The sequence below is a fragment of the Actinia tenebrosa genome, unplaced genomic scaffold, assembly GCF_029948245.1.
Source record: "Actinia tenebrosa isolate PJP-AT-01 unplaced genomic scaffold, QUT_ActTen_1.0 PGA_scaffold4__44_contigs__length_22323623, whole genome shotgun sequence".
NCBI classification, from domain to species: domain Eukaryota; kingdom Metazoa; phylum Cnidaria; class Anthozoa; order Actiniaria; family Actiniidae; genus Actinia; species Actinia tenebrosa.
Window position 1 is genome coordinate 10,492,912 of NW_028292581.1, and position 23,992 is coordinate 10,516,903.

At 35.9% G+C, this 23,992-nt stretch overlaps 2 protein-coding genes across 8 annotated transcripts in view; both read left to right on the forward strand.

The window, feature by feature from the left end:
* LOC116307522 (homeobox protein otx5) overlaps positions 1-11,318 on the forward strand; it is a 28,547-nt gene extending 17,229 nt beyond the window's left edge. For 6 of the 7 annotated variants that reach the window (XM_031717839.2, XM_031717807.2, XM_031717800.2 and 3 more), the window contains 3 exons: positions 5,486-5,649; positions 6,311-6,465; positions 8,512-11,318. In XM_031717839.2, the coding sequence (XP_031573699.1) occupies positions 5,541-5,649; positions 6,311-6,465; positions 8,512-8,937 (690 nt within the window). In that variant the 5' untranslated portion in view covers positions 5,486-5,540 and the 3' untranslated portion in view covers positions 8,938-11,318. Of the gene's footprint in view, positions 1-5,073; positions 5,217-5,485; positions 5,650-6,310; positions 6,466-8,511 lie in introns of those variants that run through there. The other variant, XM_031717847.2, reaches the window with a different exon arrangement.
* A 4,299-nt stretch (positions 11,319-15,617) lies between these two features.
* On the forward strand, positions 15,618-23,491 carry LOC116307827 (uncharacterized). The gene is made up of 10 exons (XM_031718149.2): positions 15,618-15,741; positions 15,903-16,103; positions 17,135-17,243; positions 17,331-17,391; positions 17,656-17,771; positions 18,913-18,950; positions 19,947-19,992; positions 20,451-20,558; positions 20,825-20,946; positions 22,012-23,491. The coding sequence occupies exons 1-10, from the start codon at positions 15,655-15,657 to the stop codon at positions 22,747-22,749; spliced, it is 1,626 nt and encodes a 541-aa protein (XP_031574009.2). The 5' UTR covers positions 15,618-15,654; the 3' UTR covers positions 22,750-23,491.
* The last annotated feature ends 501 nt before the right edge of the window (positions 23,492-23,992 follow it).

The following is a 23,992-nucleotide window of genomic DNA, read 5'->3' on the forward strand; positions in this document are numbered from 1 at the left end:
TTGTTCATATATTTTGTCTTCTTCATATCCTTGAATCGTTAAAAAAAAATATTTTTTTTTCAGTCTGTTATATATTTCCACGTCATATTACTTCTCTAACGGTCTGTTCGTTTTGGATAAAATATCCTGCAGCAGTCAAGCTGTCTACCCTGTATGTTAAGATCAATACCTCGCGTCCTTGATCCGCAATATAGTCTATTCACTCCAAGATTCAAGTCGTGCTGGTCTGACAACTCAAGAACTCCAGCATCCAATGATATTGCTCTTGACTTCGACAAGATTCGGAGTCGAAGTCGTTGATATAATTTGATTTTTGTCTATCTTCTCTTCTCGAAAATCCCAATTATGTTCATGCAAAAAGAAAAACGTCTATAAAATTTCGGGCTGATTTGGAAAAAAAAGACGGATGACATGCAGACTGGCAAAATCTATATTTTTGTATATTTTGTTTATTCCTTTTTTGTTTTTTGTTTTTCGAAGAAAAATGTGTTACTACTTCTAATCGAGTCATAAAACGGTGCATTCATTTATCCCATATTTGTTTCGTTTATTTATTTATGCATTAAGAAGCAAGGGTGGCGTAGCGGTGTGAGCGCTCGCATCTCATCAATGCGCCCCGAGTTAGAGTCCTTGTATGAGTGGAGTTGTTTGTTGGTTTTTTCCTGTGCTTCGAGGGTTTTCCGGGTTCTCCGGTTTTCCTCCCTCCGCCTCCGCAAAAATCAACTCCTAAATTCCAATTCGATCACAGAATGAGGGTCACAGGTTTGTTAGCCACTGGCTATTAAGTGCTATCCTCGTGAAAAAAGGACGATTAATTCCTTTCCTTCCTTTCCTTCCTTTCCTTCCTTTCCTTCCTTCCTTCCTTCCTTCCTTCCTTCTCTCTATAGCTGCTGTTCATTACTTTATTTTTTGAACAATTTAGTTAATGTTGTAAGTCACTAATTCAATTTTTTTTATCTCGCGATATTTGATCTGGTTTTCGGCCTCCTTTTCAGCTGGACAGGGCTGGAATGAAACACTTGCTTGACATTAGCTTTCGGTCAAGTGATGCAAGGCTATCGTTTTAATGGGAGCTTGTAAAACACTTCGTTTTGCCATTTTACAACACTATAATTTTGTTAAATTCCATTGTTTTTTGAAACCATGACACGAGTACAATTTGTGCAAATAAAATTCAAAATACATGGCATTTAAGGATGAAAAAAGGAAGCCACTGTATTGCTCTACATTCGAACAAACATCACATTGATAAATAAACCTAACAAAGAAATCCGCCAAGTAATTTGCGTTTTCCAGTTCCTGTCCTCGCGAGAGGCGTCGGTTCTTCAATTGCACCAGAGAATACCTTATACCCAGTTACTTGCGTGTTTCAAGAACAAAAAGCCTTTTTATTTTGGGTCTCCGATGTCCTGGCTAATGCAACGAGAGGATAACGGCTTATTTCCAAAGTTTTATTACTTCTCGAATCTTCAAGATCTTTTTTCTAATTTCCTGCTTGCTGAAATAACATCTTTTAAGTGCTTTTTCTCCGCCCAAAACATTATGTTTGGAGGACGTTTGAAACAAATTCTTCTTATAGGTCTAAAATGTTGCAATGTGGTTAACCACAGCCCAAGTGTCTAAAACCCATAGACCATCAATCAAGTCTTAATCTGGATCGTTTTGCAGCTTTTTATAATACCATTTGCATTATACATTCGAGCCCTGAAGTAAAGGCAGGGAAGGAAAGTGTACTTAGCTAACCGAGCTATTCACTCAGTAGTCGGACTGCCCCGGGGTATAAGAAAACGCACCTATTATCAAGATCTTTCAAAGACGAATGGAGTAGCGGAAAGGCCTACTAAATTGGATACATAACTAACTTGTTTAAGATCCTTGACGAAGGTCAGTGAGCTAAATACGTGTGGACATCAAAGGTCACATATCAAAAGTTTTATAACAGTGAATCAGCATTGACGATTTAAACGGTGTAAAAAAAAAACTATAAAATATGACTCTTGCAGTCATCTAAAAACGTTGACAAAATGAACGATTCAGTTAACTTAAAAATGCACAAAATTTTTACTTTTTAACGCGCGTTTCATTATGATCAGAATTCATTGTTTTCCAAAGAACTAAACTTTAATAATATCGGCATGACTTTTTGTTGTGAAGGATTTGAAAAGAAACAGGACTTATTCTTTTTTCTTAGACCTAAGTAGAGTTCAGTGTTCTTTGTCTGATAAGTTTCGAGATAGTAAAAAAATAAGACTTGTGTTCGTTTCAGTTTAGGGCGTTTCTCATTTAAACAAATGTTTCGATGTGTACTACCTCAGACTGCTCGTCTAAGATACTAGAAGTATATCTTCATTTCCAGCACCCCTTTCAATAGCTTACATTTAAGCCGAGGTACGTAAAAGTCTTGGCGTCAGACTTCTTTGCACTTGTTGAATCGTATCTCACATTGCTATCTCTGCTTTTCTTGAACAAGAAATACAACCTTCTTCTTTGTGTTTCATCAATAGGATCTTACATCAAGCTTAACAGAGTCCAACTATCCGTTTTATGTCTCTTCAATATATTCTTATAAATGTCTTATGTCATTATCTTTGGCTGCGTATTCTAATCCTTCGTAAGATTAGAGCTTGTACTTCTGTTCCAATTAGATACGTGCGATTCGCGCTAAAATCCTTTGCCTACTTTGAAAACATTTTCAATAATTTATATAGTTCTTTTGCTATAGAAGAATAGGCCAGCCTTTCGCTGACCATAATTGATCTGATGCTTTTCGATGTGTTGGGAAAACTTAAACCCAACGAAATAGTTCGATCCCTGTGACGTTAAAGCGCACTTTTCGAGATATTTGTCGACAAGTGATCTTCCCTCAACATGTACAGATTTTGGTACTTTTGTTCAACTGATAGCCCCAGTTAATTTTTTAATTCACATATTAACTTGTTATTTGTTCAGCAAACAAAGCTATCTTTTGATTCGTGTTTTTAAGGGATTGTAACGAATAGGGTTTGCACAGATAGAGAGAATATATTACCAAGGCCATGTGTGAAAAATGGACTTTCCAAAGCAACTCTCTTTACAATAGCCGGTTTTGTGGTTTTGTGTTCGCTTCGGCATATTTTATTCCCGCAAAAAAAAAAAAAAAAAAAAAAAAAAGGCGAAAAATATTTTCATACGTTATTTTTTAAAAAAATATCTGAAAAAGTTTGATCTTTTGATCTTTTTTCTGTGAATAAAATATCGGTTATCTGTAGTTCGTGATTTATGTCTTTATCATTACATGGCATAAAACTTTGAAAGTTTGGTTCGCGCGAATTTGCCAAAACGCGGAACTTACTGATATCCCAACTGAGTTAGGCCACTCTTGATAATAATTTCGTTTTTCTAGGCCGGTGCCACAATCCTGCCTGATTTTCTTTTCGCAGATATTATTAAAAAAAATCCGAGATTGCGATAGGATCTTTAATGTTGGAATCACTGTATGTATTAATTAGCAATATCAACAAGATGTACATCTGGTACCATCGCCGAGTACTAACCCATAGTCACCTTTACCAAGTTGTCAGAAACAGCTCGTTAAATTTTCAACAAAAAATTTGGAATTCGATCTCTCATAATCCGACATTTTTCAAAGTATTCCATTACGAATGATGTTTTCTCTCATCTTTATCTTCTAATCCATCTTCCCAAGTTTATTATGATGCTTATGCTTTTATTACTATATTTTTCTCTTTTTATAGTGCAAACTAAGTGCTATGTTTTTCTCTGGCAATCCTTCGTTAGTTTTTTTCCCTTGTTTTCTTAACATTCTATTAATCATTTTTTACATGTTATATTGCGAACGCCCTGACCTGGAACTGAGGTCTTGTCAACAATTTGGGATAATACTGATCATCGATAGTTTTTCACCTTTCAAGCTAACTACAGCTTTAGCTTTGTAAAATAATGGACTCATAAATTGGATATAATAATGGATTCGGGGAAAAAAAAAAAAAAAAAAAAAAAAGATTAAAAAAATAAAAATATTCCAGAATATTTTAGTTTTCTTTTTAGAAAAAAATGATAATGGAATGAATTTCCTTACGATTTTAAAATTTTGATATTTTTGATCGCGCGGGATTCTAAATATATTGAAAAAAATACTTCATCAACTGTGTTTCTTCAGGGGTTTTTTGATTGACAATTATGTTTAATGCCTTGAATATTTTGAACTGCTTTAAAATAAGTCAAACGACGTGGATTAGCGACTGATGACAAATCCATGGATGGCGACAAACACTTCACTGCTCTTCTACTCCGCCTCCATGATTACAACACTGAAAACATGGCACTCACATAATATCACCATGCATGAATTAAAAACGTAAAAGTACGCCGTAGGCAATCTTCAAACTCAATTGACTAACTCATACTTCCAAGTTACTTTGTGTATCGCCATTTAAAAGGAAGTTAATTGATTTGTAAAGACGAATATAGTCATGCATGTTGTTTGAGAATGACAGACAAGTGAGTGAAAGTGTCTAAATCTGGACGTGTTACTGAAAGACAATACAAGAGATACTTCCGACTTGTGTAGTCACTTTGATGCACGACAGAAAACATGCATTTCCGCTTATGTCAAGCAAACACCATTTGTCATGTTTAGTTTCAATTCTGTCACCTTCTTGGAATGCTGGAATTTCTGCGTTCTAAAATTAAAAATAAATAAATAAATAAATAAATACCTATAAGAAAAGAATGTGCTTTGTGATGTGGTTTAGAATTTTTTTCCATAGCTTATGAAAACACCATTTAGATGTGGCAAAACTACAGAGTGCTTTTATATCATCAAAAAGAAATTCCTTTGTGAGTTTCTTCCCAAAATTGCGTCCGTATCCACTTATTAACGTCGGAAAAGCATTTTAGAAGCCTGTGGTAATAGAACATTTGATTGGCTTCTTCGGTGACATCTGTCCATCAAGATCAGTCAAAGTCCAAGTGGCTGTTAAATCATCCAACTGTTGGCTTACTTATATCCTTAACATGATTGACAGTTAATCATGGGTGGTGGGCAAATCTTGTTAGAAATCGATTTCGTGGTCATTTTCGTTTGACATTTGGGTAGTTTGCTTACACGACTGACTTGCCAAGCTCTTCTATCATTGAATCACGACCTTTCACTCTGGCTGCACCAGCTTCCACATCACATAATCACTGAATATTTGTGAATCACTTAATATAAGGTTAGAACACTGGCTTTATTAATTCGACTTCCATTTCGTGTTTGGTAAAATCTTTTCTCGAGTTGGAAATTCGGATCTGTAAAGTCATTTCATTAGAGCTAAACGATTCCCTTATGTGATGTCTTTCTGAATTTACTAGAGGAAAGTATTTTATTATGTATCAAAATCCATGTTAACTAGCCCTTTAATCACAGGACGTAGACAGTTATGTAACAAGATTAGACATCCAAAAGAGATCCTTTGTTCATTTTATTTTATTTTTCCTGCAGAAACAAACTGATTCTTGCCACGTGTGTTGCTTGAAGAGAAGGAACAATTCTTTCCATGGCGGGGTACTTTGGCCATGTTCCATCTTATCCGATAACTACTCATGGTATGCCAATGACACCGCCCAACATTGATTTCTTTAATCATATGGGTTCTAATTCCTGTGGTGAGTACAGCGATGTTAACATTCCCTTCTGTTACAGTTTTATTTTCCCCTCGATTTATAAATGTTTATTGCGCCTATATATAATCCCTTTTGAATGCAGTTTATGGTATCATAGTCGGTAGACATTTTCTTCCGCGCGCTTTTCCGTTGAACCTTTTTATCAAAGCTGGCGAAACAACAGCCATTCGTATGAAAGGTGAACTAGTGGCTACATAAACGTTTTATCAATTTGGCCTTAGGATAACTACAAGCTGCTTTAATCCGCCATTTTCATATGCCTATGGCTATATTGTTGACAGCTTCGGAATCCTAGACAACTTTACAATCGCTTTTCTCCTAAGTTCTCTACATTTATTCGCTCACGAAAATCCTCATTTTATTATGAATGATTTGAGTCATTTTTGTGATGTCAAAACTAAGAAAAGTGCCTTTTCTGTGCCGCTGTGGTTGGTGAGAAACATGCTGGCCATTTCCTCAAATGTGATAGTGGTATTTTCATCCAACTACTTCATGACGATGCTATTCTCATGTTATGCTAAAAGCTATAGAAGTATGTACCACAACAATGTTTACTCAGCAATTTCTAATGGGAAAACATTAAGTCTTAACACCCGTTTAAGTGTTTTTAATATTGTGACGTCGCTTTATTTTATCGCTTCAGCTCATCCATCAAGAAAACAGCGAAGAGAACGAACTACGTTCACCAAGAATCAACTCGAAGTCCTTGAAGAATTGTTCGCTAAAACTCGCTACCCGGACATCTTCATGAGGGAAGAGGTTGCTATGAAGATAAATCTACCTGAATCTAGAGTACAGGTAATAATCAATCATGTATAGTCGTGAAACTTTCTAACACCAATACATATATATACCATGCGAATGGCGGCTAAAGGTGTTCTACGAAATAACGAAGTTTCAAATTTCGAATTCAAACTGATAATTTGCCAATCTGAGGGTAGACATCTAGAATCTATAACGGTATTCAACCCCCCTTTTTTGAGCGGAGGGAGAAAAAGCAGAGAAGTCGAAGAAAAAACTTTGAAGTACAAGAGGGAACCAACAAGCAAAAGCATTCAACGATCAGTTTTTAAGTCGTATACGAAAGGCACATCATTCCTTCTTTAGCCTCCGTTCAGCCTGACTTTAACTCTGGTTACGTTCGGCTGTACGCAGGCTAGTCTTCTTGGTTATAATTGCCAGCATGCACTTAACTTAATACATATTTACCGGGTAAATGACTGAAAAAGAAATATGTTCAATATACAAGCGAGACTATTGGTCTAAAACATGTTCAAGGGGTGAACACTGAGCATTCGATTTTCAAAATCCTTCAAATTTTATCGATAACCTAAAATAACCTCTGGCCTGATTAAAGTCATCCGGGACACGGCTAACTCACAGATCGCATTGGAATTTATTTAGCATGAGGAGGGGGAAGACTGGAGAACCTGGAGTGAAAGCCCTCGAATCGGGGAGAGACCCAGCAAACTCTACTCCTCAAATGTACGGTTTGGAATAGGAATCGAGCTCGAGACCCCAGATCAAGGTGCCAGAGGCGAGAGTATTTGTGAAATTTACTAAGTGGTTATCTTAAAAGGAATAAGAGAGAATTCTTTTTGTATTCAAGCGGTGAGCGCCAAAAACTATTTGGCTAAAATCAAGGCTAAAATCTTGTTATTCAGAAAGTTTAACTTGTTTGGAAATGAAGATGACCGATGATAGTGGAATCAAAACCCAAAGCAAACCTTTTATTCGAAAATGAGGTTTAGGCCTTCATTTGCTTTATTTCTCATAAATTTTCCATAAAAAAGCCTGACAAAGCTACATTCTAACACAAATGCAACAAAACAACTTTGTACAATCGAAAATACCGCTTCAAACAAGCATTTTATCATAGTACATCAGTTTGTAACTGTTAAAAAAAGGTTTTGAGCGTTAACCCAACAAAAATTGAGATGAAAACTCATACGAAGGGCTAGTTTTTGGCGCTTTTTGCCATTATTGCTCATTATTGAAAAAAATTCCTCTTAAAATATCAATCCTCGGCATCAATGCAAATGGTTTGATAGCCTGCATGGTGGATCTCCTTTTCTAACTACTTTATCGAGCAAAAATGTTAAGGGGTAAAGTGCGATCTGTCGGCTCCTGGGAAACCAGCCACGTAGAGCTGAAGATATAGTTACTTTGCCTTAGTTAAAAAAGATAGAAAACTACTTACGGAAAAGACACTAAGAAAGGAAACAGTGGATCACGTAGCTTAAACAGAAAAAGACGTTTCTCAGTAGGCCAAGCAGTGCTGGTTCTCTTTTTGCATTCTAACAAACAACACCGCATAGAAACAATAGATGTCTGGTACCAAAGGCAAAGATGCCTGGTCTCTTTTTAGAGGGTCACAAGTTCATTGACTCCCTTAGCTATTTAGATCAACCTTTTTAAAATTAAGTCGTTTATCTACCTATCTAATGCTAGACCAGAATATATCACTTTTACTAAACCAAAAGAGTCGAAAAATAACCGATAAAAAGTTCCAATGATTTATGATCCAATGCACAAACTTAACCGTGGAAAGGGATAACATTTGAAAATGTTTTCCTAAATTGGTACTAATAAGAGTTCTAGAAAATTTTAAGATTAAAAGCATTTGCCAAATACCTCATCCAATTCCTGCTAAGCATCGTGTTCAGGTTTTTAGCGCAATTCAAATGCCGAGAACTCTTTATCGCTATCTTAGCTATATTCGTAAAATACTGAGTGAGATCCCTTAGTATTGATTTTTGAAATTTGATATATTGGAATGAACCACAATTGTACCGTTAAGTTCAAGAGTTTTGACTTTACATTTTCCTATTCTTTTCTTGTTAGGTTTGGTTCAAAAATAGGCGTGCTAAATCGAGGCAGCTTGAAAAATCCTCAGATAATAAACAAAGTGGCGAGAAAAAGACAACACCGCCAACAACTCCTACGTCTCCACCAGCACCAGTCAGCAACACTAGCAGTAAAGAATCCCAACCACCAAAGAAATCGAGCCCTTCACCATACGACCTTCCGAGCTGTAGTGGAAACTTATGGCACCCAACGGCAACGACTCATTCAATGTTACAAAACCAAAACTATCCACCACCAGTGCTGACCAATACCTCAGGTCCAGTGTTTATGCCACCACCACCTCCTCAAGTTCCGTACCATAGACCGGTAGTGTCGAATCCTAACTGTTCGTATAACATGCCTTCGCATTACATGCATTCTAATTCACAGATGGGGAATATGTACGGTCAAGCGCACATCTAACCATCCCAGTTCGCTAGCTTTTGCTCTTGATTTTGTACATATTGTCTGCTGGATGAAAGTTGGCTATGGTTCTTATTGGGTGCTTTGAGTCATGTGATTATGTATCACGTGACAAGGGTGATTGCAAGTTTATTTATGGATAAGTTTCGTCGATTTAGATCGTTGTCGGGAATTTAACTGAAAATTCGTACATACAAGTACAATTTTTGAACTTATCTCCTCCATGTTGACCGTGTCCCTACTTTTCTACCGTTCTACATGCAGAGGACTGATTTGTTTTCTCATTGACCAAAATTGATATCGACTAAGATACAGACTGAAGGAAGGCAGCTTTGGTATGTGGTTTTGCTTGAATGTATCTTGGACTGAAAAGGCAATATAGTGAACGAACAAGTGGTCTTATCTTGGACTGGACTAAACATACAAATAAAAAACTTATGAGAAATATTACTTCGTTAATTTAAAGCTTAATTTACCTACATCTTAATATTATATTTTTACTAAATAACGACCTCAAAACATCATCCATTCTTGATTTTCGTTTCTTCGCAATTCAAGTAAAAACCTAACGTCAAATTCTTTATGTTTGTAATTGCCTTAATACTGTTGAATTTCAAAAGCAGTTCGTCGAATTTGTTTAACTCGTGAAAGAAATATAGATTGAAAATATATGGTTGCTTAGGCTTGAAGTTAAAATTGTAAAACGCTGGATATCTTCGGTTTGATCATGAAATCAAGAAATTAGGAATGATGTTAGCTAGGTTGGAGCTGGGTTATAGCACTAACACGAGCAGCTTGAGTATTCGAGTTGGAACTATCTATTTGTTCTAACATGAAATCCATTGTAAACGAAAAATATCACGACTTTATGGTCTTAAATTTCTTAAACTAGCAAATGTGTCAAATTCTGAAAAAGGTATCAAAATTAATTTTTAAGGCCTACTGGCGTACTGGAAGGTTTTGCACGGGTCCAAATTAAAGCCCCGCCGTGATTGGATGACGAGAATTTTTCGGTTTTTGATTGGTTGTAAGTGGAAAGCCATTTTGTTGCTCAGTCATTTATTTTTTTTGACTCTCGTTCTTGACAAAATTACCCTAATAATAATTTATTGGTATTATCGTGCTTACAATGTCTTGAGGATGTCGTTTTCTACCCTTTTTCTTGGCTGTTTTCGCTTAGCTTTACTGATGGAGGACAAAAATGGCCCGTTTTCGCGGGATAGCAATTTGCCGTACTTATGCCATGCGGTCACTAAACCAAATACCAACAGCACTGTGCGAATTCCCTCCGACTTTTCACTATTAGGATTTTTTTTTCTTTGCAGCTTTTCTGAAGGCTAGCTTAGTTTCCATTGAGCTTTTTCTTGTATTTTCATGTTTTTAGAGTTGGAAAACATGAGTTTTTTAAGAGGGTGCCAATAGGGTCGAATGTCAGTTAACTGTCATAATTATACGTGCGCTGGCCATAATATTAACCAAAAAAATGAAATATCATTTAACTGTTAGTGAAATGTCATTTAACTACTATTTTTTGGCCTATTGTCAGTTAATAACCCAATTGGCACCCTCTCTTAAGTTTTCTTGGTGATTTATTTTAAATTTGTTTTCTCTACGTTTTTTGTGGTAAAAAATACTGTGTTATTTCAAATGCCATTGAAATTAATATGACTCGTAAAGAAAAACAAGAAAAAAACTAGTTGAAACTAGGCTAAGCGAGCGGGATTCCTGCATATCTTCTGCCCTACCAAACAAGTCAACCAACCTCTTAGAGTGATCTTACTTCGACCATGAAAGAATAGTTATACATAGTAGAAGACACAAATTTAAATTTTTTTCTTTCGTCTTACTTTGATTGTTATTGTAAGAAATCGCACGATTTCGAGTACATGTTTTGCGAGTCCAATTTGAGAACTTTCAAAACATCACGAGTATCTATAAATTCCAAATTGTAAGAGAAGTTTGTGCGATTTTTTTGTTTATAATACGCTCAACAAAATTGAGCAAGTTAATTGGGACTCTACAGAGTACAATTTGGGATTTGATTGTACTCCTCTTGTCCAATCAGAATCGAGTAATTTTGTTGAGTGTATTATAAATATACACTAAATATACACTCGCAGGTGAATTAAAGTCGCTAAATATTGCGTATCCCAATTTTTATTTTAGTTTGGCTATCAAACTATGGCAATCACAAGTTAGACAGACTATTAACAAACCTACAGAATTATCTCTTAAATGTAGTTATGTTCTGATTTTTAGTTCAGATGATTTTTTCTTTAAACAAGATATTGCTTTACACAGGGCGTTATTTATGGCATTGAAATGTAATGTGATTATTAGCTTCGCGAATATATAATTATAATAATATCTAGATTATCTCATCGATTATCACAAATAAATATAGAAGATATATAAACAGTGTTCTATATTTGATGCTTGTCTTTAAGGGAATTATATCAACTGATAACTGGCTGTTTTGGGTTTGTTTGGATCACGATTTGGGAGATTTCCGAATAGCTAGTGCATGGGACACCCCTCCTCCCTTCCCCACTCATGACGTCAAAGATATGATTGAAATGTCCTATTTACAGTTTATTGACATCAGCGGTTCATTATATGTACAAAAGTATTAGCAGCTAATCAGTATGCTTATTCCATGCAAAAGGCGACGGACAGCTTTTTATTTTAATTAAGTTTGACAACTTTGTTTTGAAAGTGCAATAGGTATAAGGGCGACAGAACAAGCTTCACTGTCGTATTTAAAGTGATTAAAATAAAGGGTCCAATAAATATCAAAAATAACCATCTTTTCAGTTATCAAAACAACTACTATGCGCTGGCATAAATTGTTGTCGTTGTTTTTTGTTGTTTTTTTTTTTTGTTTGCTTTGTTTTTGTTTTTTTTTATTTATCTTTTCTTAATTTTTTTTTTTGGTTTTCTCCGGCTCCTTTTCAGAAAGCCACTCTAAATTTGTTGTTTTACGGTCTTAATTAAGTTGAATTTATTGGTTGTTTTTTTAAAGAAAGAAAAAAGAGGAAGAAAAGGGAAGAAGAAGAGTAAGAAAGAAAAAAGAAAGAAAAAGAAAAAGAAAGATCAAAGAAAGAAGAAAAAGAAAGAAAAGAAAGAAACAAAGAAAGCAAGAAGAAGAAATCAAAGAAAAAAGAAGCAAAATAAAAAGAAAGAAACTACAGATAACAAGGAAGGAGCTAAGAGACGAACAATCATACTACATGCGCTCCTCCCCATCTTTCCCCCCCCCCCCCTCCCGCCTCCCCCCTCCTCTCCCTCCCTTCCTTCCTCCTTCCCCCTTCCTGCCCCCCGTCATCACAGAAGTGCCGGAATACGAGAAGGAAGGAAGGAAGAATTTGATGTTCTTGTCATTATTATCTTTTTTAGTTTTAAAACATCATTAAGAAATGTTAAAAAAACTACTATATACCATAAACGTGAAATGTTTTACTGGACTTATATACTAGTAGAATAACTGATGTCAAAACATTTACTGTACTAAAATTTTAATTCGACTTTACTGCATGTTTGTTTTATATACCGATATTATATGTAGCTAGTTCTTGTGTTCAGTACAGTTTTTAACTGAGTAATTGATCAATGGAAGTCGATTGCACAGTACAGACATAAATATATCGCTAACCTTTGATGTGAAGACAACTCTACGGTATTATTAGTATCTTCAGTGCGTATCCTACCTTGTATGTAACTGATTTTCAAAAAAGAAATACGAAGTTTACAAAGAGTACTTGAAAAAAAATTAGTTACTAGTCAAAACGTATGCTGGCAGAATGAGTAATAATTTATAACCTGAGTGGAAGCCAATGAAATGAGTAAGCCACGAGCATAGAAAACTTTATCTCCAGTAACAACATCAGTCCACGTCCCTTAATCACTATTCTCGTAGTCTTGTATGAGGCAAGGTCTTCAGTCCTAAATCAATTTGTAAAAGAAAAGATTTTTAGCTTGCAATATGTTAATGTCACTCCATTGGGAATTCACTGGATTTATTATCGATTTAAAAAGAAATAATACTCAAGGGAATCAGGACACAGAGGGTTGAAAGCCTCAACCTTAAAACTCATTCGATTACTGACACGGAACGGGCATTGGCATTGGCTAAAAGACACCATGAGAGGCATGCTATACACCGATCCCTCATTCATTGTTCCTCGAGTTTGTTGGTCGGACATTCTGTATTCCATTGGGAAAACTACCCATTGTTTTTTTCAATACAAGTACACCTAATTGAAAAAACGTAGTCGGGTTCGAGAAGGTCATATCATCGAAGCTAAAACCGAAAAGGATTTTGGGTACTCCGAAATGTGTATTATATTTGCATATAGACATGTAAAAATGCACAGTAGAGCAAAGTCGGTTGACCTAGATTAACAACATACCAAAGCTATGATGCATAAAATGTGCACAGGAAGGGAAAACTGCAATACGCATAATTATTTGTCTTCCCATGCTCCCCTTCGGTCTTAGCTTTGATGACATAACCTTTTTTGAACCCGACAACGATTTTTCAATTAGGTGTATACGAAGACACAAAGAATGAAACAAAGAAAGCCTTTGGAGTTAGAAAATAAATAGTACCTTAGAACATCTCAGTTTAGCCGCAATAATATGGATCGATGACCAAAATTGAAACAATATAGAAAGCTAATACATTAAAGAATAAATGATATTGAGACCCAAAAATTTATGAATTACTCTTCACAATGATTAAAGGAAAGACGACAGACAAAACAAACAAACAAACAAACAAACTAGGAGTCTTTCGTCAATTTAAAACAGATGAAAACTTCGAGGAATATCTAAGTCAAGTCACCAAAATTAAGCAAAGAGTGTTGCTCAAGAAATTAGGAATTAGCAACCATAAACTTGAAGTAGAAAAGGGGGGGGGGGGGGAGGGGGGGTATCGAAGGCTTTACCTGATTTATGATTAAGAAGGGATTTACCAAGTATGCAACTCGGGATCGAATAGAGAATGAAAAACATTTTCTTATGACTCTCCGGCGTAGAAAACAAATTAATAGAGGAAAGAATAGGAAAGAATACCAATATGTAAATCTTAATAAGTAACATGAACACTTATGAGTGTTTCCTATTTCTGATCAACCCCCAAACAGTGTTCCTACAAAGAACTGTGTCAGCATACATGCTGACAAGAGAAACTAAAATCAACTTATGAATGAAGATTAGTTTATTTAATTTATTTCGATCACCACTTATGTACCTTTTATGATAAAAAGTGCCAAATTAAAAAATATTGTATTGTATTGTATTGTGATTCTGCACCCACCCTACCCTCTTACGTATATATTTGTTAATAAGTGGGAAACTTACGATGCTGACTGACTTACAGGTACACACTGGTACACAGTACGACATGCCGTTAGAGCAAACAATTTTTGTATGACTGGGAAACGTACGGTAATGACTTGCAGCACGTATGCAGTCCAACATGCCGTAGGCTCGTCCAATTTTGAAATCTTTCAAATTAAAACATATTTCGTACCTATCAATTTCGAATTGTACTCGAGATCGTGCGATTTCCTATAGAAATACACCATTCAGCTATACCTATATACCTAGTAAACTGGACTCCATTGGCGCGGGTAGATAGCTGCGCTACTTTACTATTATATCCGATTCAATATAAATAGGATAAAAAGGAAGCTATTTCGATGTTTATGGCGGTACGTCGTACCGTGTAAGTCACTTACTGTATGTTTTCCACTCATACCATAACCATTTTTAAGGGAAGCTATTTCAATCTTGAGATTCGTACTGAATAAGTCAATAACTGTATCTTTCCCGATAACCATTCTTACGGGAAGCCATGTCAATCTAATGGCATGTCGTGCCGTGTAATTCTGTAAGTCAATACTTTGTTTTCCCGCTCGTACGATAACCATTCTTACAGGAAGCCATCTCAATGTTACGGTATGTCGGACGTGCTGTAAGTTAGAACTTTATTTTTACCACTGTTCGAGCAGTAAAAATTATGGAAAATTAAGCTAGCAGCTAGTAATCATTTATCTATTCAAATTAATAATGAAAAAATGTATTAATAGACTTCCTTAAAGTTGAGGAAGCCCCAAAATATTAAACTTCCAAATTGAATAAGATACCTAATCAAGGGATTTTTGAAAAAATGTATCGAATATTATTAGCTTTTAGTTCACTATTTGACGCTTTAAGACTTGCTTCTTCTATAGCTTTTGACTCTATTCTGCCTGCTTATTCAACGCTCAAACAACACCTGTATCAGGAACTTGATTTAAGGGAATTTATCTAACCACTTCAAGTTGAAAAAATACCAAAAATAGCTTTATTCATTAAAGCATTTGCTTCAACAATAAAACCATCGACTGCTCATTAAATTATTGAGATGGATTTTTACGTTTTTCGCGTATTTTTGGTATATTTTTGCTTTACGATTCACGTATTATCACGTTTATTTTCACGTATTCTAAATCGGATTAAATTTTTCATTATTTTTCTCCGATTCGCTTCCGGTTTTTCCCGAACATATTTCAGCCAATCATATGAAGGGTTGTAACGCAATGTTGATTCAGCCAATCAGATCATTTGGTATTTCTGCACGTGGAGTTAATAGACGATCAACTTGTCAAGATTTTCCATGTGCTTGTTATCTGCACTCAGATCAACTTGGTGTTTATTTGATCTCGCTCCACGATGAGTTTTATGAGCGATTATGAAAAGCGTATGCTTAAGAATAGAGAAGAAAACAAGAAAGTACTTGCAAGTCTTGGTTTAGATAGGGTAAGGCCTGTGAAGCGTCTTACATGAAACGATTTTTGTTATTTTGGATGTTGACAGCTTCGCATCTCAGGCATGCGTTGGATCCTTCGTTAATTTATTGAATGAATTCCAAAGTTTGCCATCTATAAAGCTGAATGTTTGTCTTTTTGTTCTACCTCTAGCCCTTCTTTCCAATCTCGAATGCACAACGCAAAGTACCGGCTAAACAAGGAACTAAAAGAAAACGCAGTGAGAATGAAAACTCTCGCAAAGCTCAGCGAACGTCTGCAGACAGTGTGCAAACGCGTGAGCTTGTGCAGTCAAGTGAAGAAGACTGGAGAATCAAGTATGGCAGAAGGCGTTCAGGACGATTGATGGGAAAGGTAAATACATTAACTGTATTAGGATTAATTCAAAAGATGAAGAAGTCTTTGCTCTTAAGCTGCCAGTATTGCTTTAAGCTTATATTTTTACTAAACACTATATAATATAATAAAGTCTTACTGTTCTCTAACAATGACTGCATGTTTATTTGTCCTCTATTAATAAGTCTTTGTTTGAATTTAATATTTATTATCCAACCAACATTCGTATTTTTATTTAGCTGATAATACCAAAATGTCTTAATCGAAGGATATTTTGCCCACTTTTATGTAATGACTTGGAATTCTTAGTATAAAAGTTTATCCAACTTTTCTACTAACGTTAACGTGACATATGCCTGTGTTTTGCAATGCAAATGAGGTCTGAAAATTTTTATCTCAAAAATTTACATATAGTACTCGCCTGTTTTAGCTGTCTGTCAGTGCTGGCCGTGCAAAGAAAATAGCATTATATTACTTCTCATAGCACAACTGTAGCTTCTTCTTCCTTACTCTAATGAACAGTTACTGTTTCTTTACAAGTGTTTGTCTATCAGGACAATAAAATTTCAGTAGGCTACAAGCAATAAAGGTATATTTAGCAAATATTCAGTTGTTGTTTCATCTACATATATTTATTATTTTCTGAGCTTTCAGATCTTAAATACATCATCAGGGAATATGGTGTTGAAATTGAAAAAGACGACTAAATTGATTACATGCGAAGCCAGCGTAACCATAGAGGAAGATTACAGAGCAAGCTAAATGGAGTGAAAAAATAAAAAAATTGCTTTAGTCAAATCCATTTTGTAGGTCAAATTTAAAGATGCAAACAAAAAAGTCAAATCTGAAGCTGGCAATTTTTACTACTATATATCTTTAGTCAAATCGAACTAGCGGTTTATTATCAATGCTGCATTCTGATTGGATGAGCTACTAGTAGCTAAGTGTGGGCTTTGAAAGCCCAAAAAATTGAATTTAACTTCAATTCAAATTGTGTGTTTGCTTCTAAATGACATATTTCCTTTTTAATCTGTATTTACATATTTTAGGAGCCTAGTGATTTTCAGGGTCTCAGTTTTGAAGAAGAATATGAAGAAGAAGAGGAAAAACCAAAAAGAACACCAAGAAACAGAGAAAATGTCTTTGGACAAATTCCTGGTAAAGTGAAGTGTTGTTAACTTAAAAGAATCTTGAAAGAATTAAGGGGTTCAATAACTGAGTAAATGTATTTCCCACTTTGAACAGGTATTGAAGTTGGTACAACCTGGAGTACAAGACTTGAGTGTTCTGCAGATGGTGTCCACAGGTATTGTTTCTAACATTTACTCAAGTATATTGACATGTTGTCTGTTATCTGCAACACCTATGGCATCTGTTTTTGTAGGCTTGAATTTTCCATTCTAATACAACAACCTAATTAACTAACCATTCAAGATGTTTTTGCTCTTGCTAATCCTTGCTCATTGCTGTTCCTGTTAGTCTGTATCTCTGAATGTAGTTTGATTGTAAAGGCTGGCCATGTACCCATGGGCTAAGATGTGTTGAAAGTTACATTTCATTTTCTTCATAGGCCCACTGTTGCCGGTATCCATGGAAATGCATCAGAGGGATGCTATTCCTTAGCTCTGTCAGGTGGCTATGAGGATGACGTAGATTATGGAGACTGTTTTACATACACTGGTGAAGGTTAGATTATTAAACATTAATCTAAATTATCAATTACTTAGATAGTGTATTCCTGTTTTGATTGATCAAGAACTGTGTTGTATTAGTGAGTAGAGCATGGTGAAGCTGACACCATTCACACTTACAGTAGCCCCAGCTTCAGGCAAAGAAGTGTGCATTTAAGAAAACAGCAATTTTTTTCTACATAATAAATCAAAATTTGATTTATTATGCAGAAAAAAAATTGTTAATGATATAGCTTTTTTTCTGTGCTCTGTTCATGATCAGTAATAAAGGCTGCACTCAATAAATGTTATATTGCTTATGGCTCATGCTTTATCTCTTCTCATCTTTTGTCTTTTTGTTTTCACTGTTCGAATTCATTATATTTCTTAATTAGTACTACAGGTGTACATCTACATAAAATACTTGTTTCTGATTGGTTGATTGGCCATGAATTTGTTTCTTTAAAAAAATCTGTGCAATTAATTAATTATACAGCTTCTCATTAATCTCAATAGGTAACTGTCCAAATATTTTCTTAATTGGACAGGTCTTGTTGATGTGGGATTAATTAGGCAGCTATATAATTAATAGGTAATGGGATTTCATGCTCTCCAATTAGACTCGAAAAATTCCTCTGACTGCCAAATTGGACTCGGCCTACAGCCTCATCCAATTTTGTCAGTCCTCGGGATTTTCCTCATCCAATTATTTCTTAATTGGACAGCATGGAGTCCTATTACATATACTAATTGCACAGTGCATGCGCAAGCATTAACTAATTGCACATATCCAGGAATGCTTTACCGTGTGTTAATATATTTGTTTGAAATCCAAAAATGGTGCCAGATGCTATCATTTTTTTTACAGAAATGCGTATTTTATGTAATTAATTAATTGCACAGTGCATGCGCAAGTATTAATTAATTGCACAGTCCAGGAATGCTTTACCGTGTGTTATTGTTTGAAATCCAAAAATGGTGCCAGATGCTATCATTTTTTTTACTTCAAAAATGTGCATTTTATGTAGATGTATTATTAAGAGAAAATACTACCTTAGATCTTGAATAATTACTGAAAAAAAACACATGATAGTGTGTAGCTAATTACTAATGTTATTAGTGATATATGATAAATATATTTCTGATTGCTTTTTAAGGTGGAAGAGATCTTAAAGGCACCAAATCCAATCCTAAGGTGACAAGATAGTCAAATCTTAATTACAGTCAATGTGCTTTTCATGTTTGTGTGACCAGATCAACTATGTGAAGACACCCAGCAGTGAGCTCATAATTTGCCTTCTGTCCATTGAATCTTTAATAATCCCAGTACATTTTAGTTTATAATATTTGGAAAAAAAAAGTCCTTTTTCACGAGGGTAGCACTTAATAGCCAGTGGCTAACAAACCTGTGGCCCTCATTCCGTGTTCGAATTGGAATTTAGAAGTTGATTTTTGTGGAGGGAGGAAAACCGGAGAACCTGGAAAACCCTCGAAGCACAGGAGATAACCAACAAACAACTCTACTCATATACAACACCGAACCCAGCGGGACTCGAACTCGGATCGCATTGATGAGAGGCGAGCGTTCACACTGCTACGCCATCTTTTTACTTAGGAAGCCGGTCTTTCGTACATATACTAAATTTATATCTCACTATAGAAAAAAGATTTATTTTACTAATTTTTATTATTTTACTAAATGTCTTGAAATGGTAAAAGTAACATCAAAAAGCTTTAATGTGGTTTAAAGTTAAATATATTGGGTTGATCAAGGCATGAAGAAGGGATGCATTTTCTTTCATGAGGAACTCTTCTAACTTCTACGTGGGACTGTATGTAGAACCCAGATTGCCTTGATGAGAAGTGATTGCTCTCAATATTTGCTATGCCAGCTATGCTTCCGTTGTGGCAATCTGTTATTGGAATTTTAATCTACACCATTCCATCTCAATTTTTGTCTCATTTCAAGAATGAAATGGGGTGTACGTCAACTAGTTTTGATTGATGGAATTGTTTTGTTTCTGCTTAGAACAGAGATAAAGTCATTAACTCTTTGCTTTACAAAAAGTTCATAACAAACCTCCATGTTCCATAATTCAAATTAACATTTACAGCCTCCATCATTGATCAAGCTAAACATAAATAAATATACTCTTCAGTCATTTAAATTGTTGGTTTTATTTTCTTACAGAATCTTCGCACAGCCCCTCAATCAAAGGACCAAACTTTGACTCGAGGTAGTAAAATAACGTCAAAATAATTGTACACTTTTTTCCATATCATTAGCTGTGTAAATGGAAAACATCTTAATTTTAGACAGTTACCTTGATAGGAGACAAGTCTTGTAAATTATACAAATTGACCAAAATTGAGAATGAATAATGCAACCAATTTGTTTTAGTAATTTACTCACTGCTACACCACTGGGTGTACACTTCTGAGTTCTCCTCTTTAGTGCTAGTTTTTGTTGCATTAAAAAATTGATTATTGGCCAGTTTTCTTACCAAGGGGTTAGTGAAGTGTAGCTCCAAAAATCGTCCACTTCTTCTCTGAGCAAAGTAGAATTCCAGAGGGGAGGGTGTTTGGAACTTCCCAAGTAAAAGGGGCCTTGTGTTAATCCCCCTATCCATTAGAGATACAGATTCATCCTGTGACCACACATTATTGTAATTGTGTCAATGTCATTTTCTCCCAGGAAACCTGGCTCTCACAAAAAATGTTGAGAAAGGACGCCCTGTGCGAGTGATCAGGGGATACAAGTTGGACAGTCCATTTGCACCAGAAGAGGGCTACAGATACGATGGTATTGCATATTACTAATATTGCGCAATTTTTATTCACTGATATGATTAACCTGAGTGGAGAACAGGAGAAGGAGGGCCTAAATATGGTCAAATACGCAAACTGCGCAGATGATTTCTGTGGAGGGGTCCAGAAAATCGGAGGACTCTGACAAAAACCCTACCAACAATTGAGAGAGAACCAACCATCGACTCTACCATGGATGGCAAAATACACGTGTTTTGACGTATCTTTTACCTTATCAGTCGGCATTTATTGTTTTTACAGGTTTGTATACCGTGGAGAAGTACTGGCAGTCAGTAGGTTTGAGTGGTTACATGGTGTACAAGTTTGCGCTAAAAAGGTCCGACAACCAGCCTCCTGCAGTGTGGCACGCCAGTAAGGATGAGGTAAGACACACTAAAAGTATGTAGCAAAGACATTTATCTGGATCGTATTGTTATTGCTCGTTTAGTAAAATGTCCAGAATTCCACTAAACATTTTTGAGTGATCCAAGCTATTATCCGAGTTTTTGGAGATATGATGAGGATTCGATATTTTTATTTTTGTAAAGTAATTTGTGATTGCGTCACGTTCAGCATTTCACACAACTACATAGCACCGTGTGACATCTGTGATATCACGTGATATTCTCATCTAATGAATGAAGTTATGATTGTGTATCGCTTGCTTACAATAGCTGTTATTACAGTTGAGCCTGCAATGAGATATTCTTTTGTCTTAAGAATCATACAAGTGAGGCTATCGGGTCGATACAATGCTTGCTGTCTCATTTGCATCTCATTTGCATGCATCCATAATATCTGCTATTGAGTAACGTTTCTTAATTCTTAGCTTTGTCGTATAGTTAATAGAGGGAAATCATTCCCTTCTATTAACTATATGGTGCGACACATCCCTCTAATAAAATCTTGTTGCGCGCAACAGTTGGGCCGTTTGTCTAGCCTAAACATTTCACACTTAAAAATACAATCTGACACCGTACATTTGTCGATATTTCATGAATTATATATTTTGTAGATGTATAGATAAGCAGTCTCCGTCTGCTATTGAGCACTGAACATGCAACATGATGTTCTGGCTTGTGATGCTTATGCGCCTTACTAATGCTTGTCGATCTCACTTTCCATTTCTTGGGTTGAGAAGTCAACTCATCATAATCATATTTCTATATTACTCTCACCTATACGCGGTCCCATAGTTCGATTCCTGCACTCGGCATCACATAATTTGATTGATTCGAGGGTATTTCTCAGGTTTTCCTCCCTGCACAAAGCCTAACACGCCAAATTCCAATTCGATCTGTAAGTTAGTCTTGGCCTGACTTAGATCAGTCCAGAGGGTGTTTTAGATGTCGATAAACAACGAAAACTGAAGTTTTAGCCCTTGCATGGACTTCCTTTTATTGCCAAATCATTGCACCTGGTACTGACGACTTGGTGCTGTATCTTAGGATGAAAGTGCTGTAGAAGAAGACTCAGAAGATATGGAGCAGGACAATACTGTCTCTCCATGCAGTACCCCTTCAGAAGACAACAAAGATCCTGCAGAAAAGTCTGGTCAAAACAACAACACAGACGGTGGCGACGGTAAAACAAATGAAAATGGCGCTGATGACAATGGCGCCGATGTGAAAAGCACACAACACGACGATAAAAATAATACTGCTGTGCATGCAAGTAGTGATGAAAGTGTTGAACGAACGGATAATGAGTCTAAGCAAGATGGTGGTGGCTATGATGCTGCTGGTGATAATGAAGATGATGACCACGTGAATACCACCTCTGGGCAGCATGATGACGGTAATGAACAAACTAATGTCAAGGCCACACAAGGTGAGAATGATGATGATGATGATAATGATGAACATCACGTGACCAATGCTATTCAACAGGAAGATAGTAATAAACAAACAAATATCAAGGCCACACAAGGTGAGAATGATGATGCTGATGATGAACATCACGTGACCAATGCCATTCAACAGGAAGACAACGATAAAACAAGTGAAGCCAAGGCCACACAAGGTGAGAATGATGATGCCGATAATAACGATGAACATCACGTGATCAATGCCATTCAACAGGAAGACAATGATAAAACAAGTGAAGCCAAGGCCACACAAGATGATGTGAATGATGATGATAAAAACCCAGTGAAAAATGCTGCTCAAGACCCAAATAGTGACTGAGCTTATTGGAACTAGTTAATAAATTAAAAGCGCGGGTTTTCATGGGAAGGAGCTCACGTTGACGGACAGAAAATATAATTGTCTCACCTGAAGACCGTCATCTTTTGGGGCTTTGCACCACCACGTGACGGCAGCTGTATTAGATGGCTGGTAAAATACAGTCGTCCTACATAAGAAAGAATTTAATTCCCGAGAAGAAAAGAGATTTTATTGTTCTGCCATCTAATCACAGGCAGCCCAAGCTGTATTATGGGCGCCGGCACGTGATGGTGCAAAATCTCTATTAACTTTTTACTTTTAAAATATTATAGCAAGAATAGATTATCATGGGTTTTTATATATTGCTGAAGTCAAAACTTGATAAAGTATCATAGATGTTATATTTTAACTTCATAAATGTCCCTAAGGGATAGATACAAGTAGCCATGTTGAGCGATTTTAATGTACTACGGCCTTTCAATATGACATCAATTTCTCTTAGGAATTATTTTTAAGCCACACCTTAATGTAATCGACTAAAATAAGTATCGAAATATATAACTATCGTGCAAAGGGAATAGACAGTGTTTTTATTTTTATCATGTGTACGAATATGATAGCAAATGTCACTATATTTACACCTACCATCAATAGTATGGTTACTGCCTATCTTGTATACCTGGTTTAGGGACGTGTTAACACAACTAAATTGTGAAAAATCTCGCAAAATCAATGTCTGTATAAATCCGGATAAATTTGAAAATGCTGTTTTTATACCGTTTTCCTTCCATGCGCCCACACACACTAAAATGGTCAGATCATTTTAGCCATCCATGCTGAAATACCATGTCAAGCATTCGTAGTTGCCTTGCCCCCCCCCCCCCCCCCCTATTAGTTTTTGCTGGCTACTGAGTGATCCCCTTTGATTCCTGTTAATATCTTCCTAATTAGCCCCCCCCCCCCCTCCCCCTTCATTTGTCTCCTAAAAAAAACGTGTTACCCCCTAAATTCTTCAATCCCCCCCTCTCTGTCCCAGGCGATAACTAATCACTGCTCCCTAAAACGTCTTAACAATCGGTGTTTTCAAATTATTCCAGCTTTTTAGAAAAGTATCGTTTTAGGTGGCCGTTTTAGTGTGAACTGAAGGAAAATACGCATAAGAAAGTCGCGTTTTAAATGTATTCCAGATTAGGGTAGACGGGATATGAATTAAGTAGAATTTTTTAGCGGACATTAAAAAGTTAAAAGTAAAAAAAAAAAACAA

Coding starts and splice junctions, on each gene's coding strand:
- LOC116307827 (XM_031718149.2), top strand. CDS start 15,655: ATGAGTTTTATGAGCGATTATGAAAAGCGTATGCTTAAGAATAGAGAA. Junction 17,392..17,655: donor TCTGCAGATGGTGTCCACAG/GTATTGTTTCTA, acceptor TTTTCTTCATAG/GCCCACTGTTGCCGGTATCC. Junction 18,951..19,946: donor GCACCAAATCCAATCCTAAG/GTGACAAGATAG, acceptor ATTTTCTTACAG/AATCTTCGCACAGCCCCTCA.